This window comes from Zingiber officinale, chromosome 4A (genome assembly GCF_018446385.1).
Source record: "Zingiber officinale cultivar Zhangliang chromosome 4A, Zo_v1.1, whole genome shotgun sequence".
Taxonomy (NCBI): Eukaryota; Viridiplantae; Streptophyta; class Magnoliopsida; order Zingiberales; family Zingiberaceae; genus Zingiber; species Zingiber officinale.
In genome coordinates, this window is record NC_055992.1 from 1,542,139 (window position 1) to 1,548,138 (window position 6,000).

The following is a 6,000-nucleotide window of genomic DNA, read 5'->3' on the forward strand; positions in this document are numbered from 1 at the left end:
AAGTTCATGCTGAAACTGAAATCAAATTTCTATATCTCCTGTCAGCGTCTACATGCACATTAAATAATTCTGATACTTTCTATATGTATCGTCAGGTCCTTGTGAATTTTAGTGCATCTTGGTGCGCCCCTTGTAGAACAATGGCCCCTTTTTATGCTGATCTATCTGCAAGGCACCATTCGCTTATTTTTCTCGCAATAGATGCCAATGGGCTTTCAGTGTGTACTTCCCTTCCCTTTCTGTCTCTTGATATATGTCAATGAGCTTTTATGTTTGTGAATTGATAATAATATTTGCAAACTAAGGTTTGGAGGAATGCCCTAAACTGTGTTCTACGCATGGTAGGATCTTTGTTCAGCATGGGGAGTCGAAGCAACTCCGACGATCTTTTTCCTGGAGAATGGACAAAGGGTGCAGAAGCATGTTGGCTTAGACAAGGAGGAGCTCGAGGAGAAATTAGCCAAGTTTGTAAATTAATATTTGTACAAATTGAAATATCTTGTAAATTAATAATTAGTTACTTGTTTTTTTGTTTCATTAAGATCGTATAGCAAATGATATATTTCTAGCATGCTATGGGTATGATTTTTGTTTTTGATAATTCAGGTGTTCAGATCTTCCGCGACTATTTTCATAAACTTGACCTTCAGTTTCTGAATTTGTCTCGGTTTTGTTGGCAGGGAGATTTGATTTTCAACTCTTTCTTAAGTTATTTATGGGGTAGACAATGACTAAGATATGTCTTGAGTAGGAGGGTAAACAAGTCGAGCCGAGTCGAACTCTTGAATGTTTGAATTTGACTTGTCTATAATCGAACCGAGTTCAAATTTTATTTAACGAATATATTAATAGCTCACGAACTTATTCAAATTTTTATTGAGCCTAATCGAACTTAATAACTATAAATTATACATTTAAATATTTATTAAAACTAAATTATATATTTAGAAAAAAATTATAATACTCTAATTAAAATTTATAATTTTATTCTAATAAATATATTTATTTATATGTTTTATAAATAGAGTATAAAATATATAAATTCAATATTAAAATTATTTTTTTTATTTAAAAATTGATTCATGAGGTTAACGAACATGTTCAAGAACATCTGCAATGCTTTTAACGTTCAAATGCGTTAATGCTTATTTTTTATTTTTTTATTTGAATATGTAGCATTAACGCGTTCAAAGATTTGAACGCGTTAATGCAATAGTGTCAAAAAATCTGTCCACGTCGGTGTTAATGCCACAGACATTAACATTGTTATGGATGTCCTCACGAGCTAACGAGCCGAATATTATGAAGCTTGAGCTTGATTTAATTTGTTTATCTTAACGAATCTCATTAAACGAGTTCAAGTAAGTGATTTGGTTGATTTAAGTCCCTAGTCTTGAGTGTGTGTAATCAAATTCAGTTTTCAAATGCGTTGAATGGTGAGCTGTGTCGGCCAATTGACCGATGATATCTGAACGTATTCGGTCAACGAAAATTTTTTCAAGTTTTGACCGATTGGTCGAACAGTCAACTGTTTTGATCTATCAGTTGACCAATTCTGCAGGCGTGCATGTATCTGAACAAATGGGTGGATGAAACAAGGTGAGAATCTAGATTTACGCGTTTCCTTCCGGAGAAAGAGAAATAGGAGAGTGAAATTATTCTAATTTAATTAAAACTATTATCAGTAGAATAACTCGATTAAAATTATTTCAAAATTATATTCAAATGCATTTATTCTACAATACTAAATGGAGTTGTCAAAGTTCAAACCACGTTCTCTCTAAATTTCTAAACCATCAGAAAATTCAAATCTATTTCACTATTCGAACCTTAGTTATGGTGAATTTATAAGAATTTTTCCTCTAAATAAGACACACAATTAAAAGATACTGAACTCCGTGAAGTCAGTTCGATTATCCTAGGTTCGAGATTATCCCGTCTGATTAATTATTTATATCAATTTTATTATTTCTTTCTCTTCTTTATAATATTTAAAATAAATTTTTTTAATTATTTAAAATTTAAGATAAAATTTTTAAATAGGATTTATGTAAATTAAATATTCGATCCGTATATAAATAGGTACGAGGATGAATACAGGCAGGCGGAGTGTAATTGTCAACGCGGGTAGAGAGAACAAGTTTCCCGTAGTTTTTCTTTCAGAGAGGAAGCGTGGACTGCAAATCTTCTCCAAAGTCTTCCTCCATGCCTCCATGCCTCTCTTCTCTCTCTCTCCCGGCACTTTTTTCTCCCCCAAAGAGGGGTGAGAGAGACGTCTATCAACAATTCAACCTCCTGCCGTAGCCAACTTGCCGTGAGGAAATAGCAGTCTCCGTCCCGCAGAGGTAACTTTTTCTCTTTTCATTTTGCAATCAAAGATCTTTCTCTCGTCCTCTGTTCTCGGTCAAAATATCTCTTCTTTCTATCTTTCTTTCTTTCTTTCTTATGCGGCGTAAATCCTTGTTTTTTTAAACCTTTTTTGTTCGCAATAGATTGGATCTCAATCCATTTTTCATGTTGATTCAGAAAGAGGATTTTGAGTATCCCCACAAAATTCAGGCCAACTTTCCGTCAGCTTGCTGTTTTCCTACTTTCAGAGGATGGCCTGAGGTTTGTTCATCTCGAAGGAACCACCACCATCGCGTGCGTCGCTGAAAAACCATGGCCAGGCTCGTCAGATGCCCCAAATGCCAGAAGCTTCTCGTGGAGTATCCCAACGTCTCTGTCTTCCAGTGCGGTGGGTGCGGCATCACCCTCCGCAGTAAGTCTCATCGATCGTGCCATCAAACTCTTTATGTATTACAAGAAAGAATTCAGTTTAACAGTGCCTACAATTCTTGTGGTGCAGCGAAGGATCATCATGTTGCTTCAACAGAAGCGAATTTGACTGCTGAACCTTCTCAAATCAACCAACCTGAGAGTCATTCAGACCGCGGTTTCTCAGATTCTGAGTCAATCTCAGGCCCTCTGACCTCCTCCAACAAAGAGCAGCAAGTTGACTCTGTGGAAGTTGTCGGCAGGGTTGAGGATGAATCTGTCAAGCTAACCGGAAGCTCCCTCGCATACTACGATGGCAACGTCTCTTCTTCAGATGAGGCACGCAGTGTACGGACGTTGGGGAAATCTCGAAGGACTGTGAGGGCTGCTTCGAACACTGATCTGAAGCTGCATTCTGGTTCTGTTCGGTCTACTTTGCCTGATCGTGCGTCGTCATCTAAAGGCTCGTCTTTTGACTCCGACGAGTTCCATTCTGCGGCAGAGTTATTGGCATTGTCCAAAGGCTCATTCAGCGGCGAGATGAATGAGAAAGTGGCGATCTTGAGGGAGATTGACCGAGTGAGAGAGCAACTTGCAAGGATTTGTGTTCCTAGCGAAGGGAGACAGGGGCAGGCCACCATCCACAGATGGCAGAGGAAGCAAATGCACCACTGTCGACCCGTCTCAGGGGCTGCTCCTTTTGTCATTTGCGCCCACTGCAACAAGTTGCTCCAACTTCCGGCGGAGGATTTCCTCGCGCCGAGGAGAAGATCGTGCAAGTTAAAGTGCGCCGGCTGCGATGCGGTTCTTGATCTTGCATTTCCCGCGAAAGTTCAGAGTTTTACAGAGGTTGATCTTTTGCATGAAGACGATGAGAATGACAAAGGATATGCGAAGATGGAATCGACTGGGAAAAGAGGAAGTAGCTCTGCGTATCGTGGAGATTTCAGACCTGGAATTCCTCGCCCTCCGGTGATGGATGAACAAGTATTAGCTGAAGAAGTGTGAAAAACTTTTCATACAGCTGATGGCAAAGTAAATGGATTATTTGATTATTTGAGTTGATTATCAATTGCATTTGCCTCTTCTTCTTCATCATTAATTCTTTTCGCCTACATGAAAATTTAAAGATTTTACTTGTGATCTCTTTTTCAAATTGGTCGTCAATTCTACTAACAAAAATATAGATATGTTACATTAACAGCTTCCCTAGTATCGGCATCATAAATATGGAGAGAGGTATATTCAGGTACATCGGCGCCAGATCAATTCTACTGACAAAAACATGTTATTGCTATACCCTATTCTACTACAAGAACATGCTATTGCTATTCAGGTACACAGGCACCATGAAGTGGGTGTGGAGTTTTTGTATGTCAAACCTACAAGTTTGATGTAGAAATCATGCTCATTCAATTTAGGTCATATCGTTCCAATCAAAGTGGTCGTCTTTTTCGATGGCCTAATTGAGAAATATGTTTTAGTCGGCGAGTAGGATTTTTGTCCTCTATTTCAGCATTCAGTCTAACTCAGTGAATAGTTTCTATGTCTTGTCTAGGTCTTGGCTTAAGTCTAGGTTGTTGGTGCAATCATCTTTGGATCAAGCTTGACTTATTTAACTAAGCTTGAGTTGGTTTAAATTTTGATATTTGATAATATATGAAAGAGAAGTAAGTCAAGGGGAGGACCGGATACTTGTCAAAAATTCTAACTAGAGGTTAGTTAACGGGAAGTTCTAACGGAGCTAGGTAGTGGAAGTCCTAGATGGCTAGACAGTGAAGACCTAGTTAGGAACTAGGCAGTGGAAGTCCTAATAGGGTTAGACATTGGTGTCCTACTTGGATGGAAGTTAGGTAACAAAAAATTCTAACTGGAGGTTAGACAACGAGAAGTTCGAGCGAGGCTATGTAGTAAAAACCTAGTTGGCAACTAGAAAGTGGCGGTCCTTGCGGGGTTAGACAATGAAAACCTACTTGAGAACTAGGACGATAGAAGACCTAGTTGGGGAACTAGATAATGGAAGTCCTAGTGGGGTTAGGCAGTGAAGACCTAGTTGGGAACTAGGCAATGGAAGTCCTAGTGGGGTTAAGCAATGGAAGTCTTACTTGGAAGTTATGCAATGAAAAGTTCTAACTGGATATTAGGCAATGAGAAGTCCTAGCGAGGCTAGGCAGTGAAAGCTAGTTGGCAACTAGGAAGTGGTGGTCCTAGCAGGGCTAGACAATGAAAACCTACTTGAAAACTAGATGATGGAAGACCTAGTTAGGGAATTTGACAATAGAAGTCCTAGCGGAGTTAGGTAGTGAAGACCTAGTTGGGAATTAGGTAATATAAGTACTAGCGGGGCAAGGAAAAAGTCCAAGTGAGTCAAAGGTTGATTGAATAGTTTGTGATTGAAAGTCCAATGAGAGTAGGTATGAGATGAAAAGTTCAAGTGGATCAAAGGTTGACTGAATACTTAGTGAAAAAGCCCTAGCAAGTCAAGAGTGATCAGATGCTAGACAATGGGAAGTCCCAACAAGTCATGAATGACTTTAGAGTTGGGTAAAGAAACTTTAAACTCAAGTTTAGAGTTTAGGGTTGGGCAATGATTAGCCCAAGTTGCCTAATCGATTGAGAGGTTTTTGCGAAGCATAATAAGACTCTGAATCGATTGGCTAATTGATTAAGCCTTATATTAATTGATTAGGACAATCAATTACGGACATTTTTACATGAGAATAGAAGGGCTTGGAAATGATTGGGGCTATCTATTGATGCTTCACCAATTGATTAGGGTATTTATTGAAGCATGTTTGCAAGAGCACAGTAAATGCTGAAATCGATTGAAAAATTAATTGAGAGATTCTCGCAAGAATAGAAAGCTTTTGAATTGATTGGGACAATTGATTAAAAGTTATCAAATCGATTAGATGGGTGAAAAAAGTCATTCTGCAAGTTTTGAACGATTAAGCTAATATGATAATCGATTAGGGATAAGCCAATCGATTAGGAGACGACAATGCAACCATAGAAATGAGGTTTTCACGAAGATTTAAAGCAGACTTATTTTCGGCTAGTTCTTGGGTGTTTGAAGAAAAAGTATTATTATATTTTCCTATTATTATATTTTCCATCACCAAGAGGCAATGCAAAGAGAAGAAAAAAAAGATAAACAAAGCAAGATATATGTTATAAAGCCATTTTCGATTTCCATTATAACCGAGTTTGTGTTTCTTGGTTATTTTCTCGTGCTTGAGCTTG

The 6,000-nt window shown here is 38.2% G+C and overlaps 1 protein-coding gene across 2 annotated transcripts; it reads left to right on the plus strand.

Annotated features, from left to right (window-relative positions):
- Positions 1 to 2,105: 2,105 nt before the first annotated feature.
- On the plus strand, positions 2,106 to 3,855 carry LOC121973044. 2 transcript variants are annotated; one of them, XM_042524642.1, is made up of 3 exons: positions 2,106 to 2,345; positions 2,527 to 2,761; positions 2,849 to 3,855. In XM_042524642.1, the coding sequence occupies exons 2-3, from the start codon at positions 2,662 to 2,664 to the stop codon at positions 3,763 to 3,765; spliced, it is 1,017 nt and encodes a 338-aa protein (XP_042380576.1). In that variant the 5' UTR covers positions 2,106 to 2,345; positions 2,527 to 2,661; the 3' UTR covers positions 3,766 to 3,855. The 2 variants fall into 2 exon arrangements, with proteins under 2 accessions (XP_042380576.1, XP_042380575.1); XM_042524641.1 differs by having other exon boundaries at positions 2,598 to 2,761.
- The last annotated feature ends 2,145 nt before the right edge of the window (positions 3,856 to 6,000 follow it).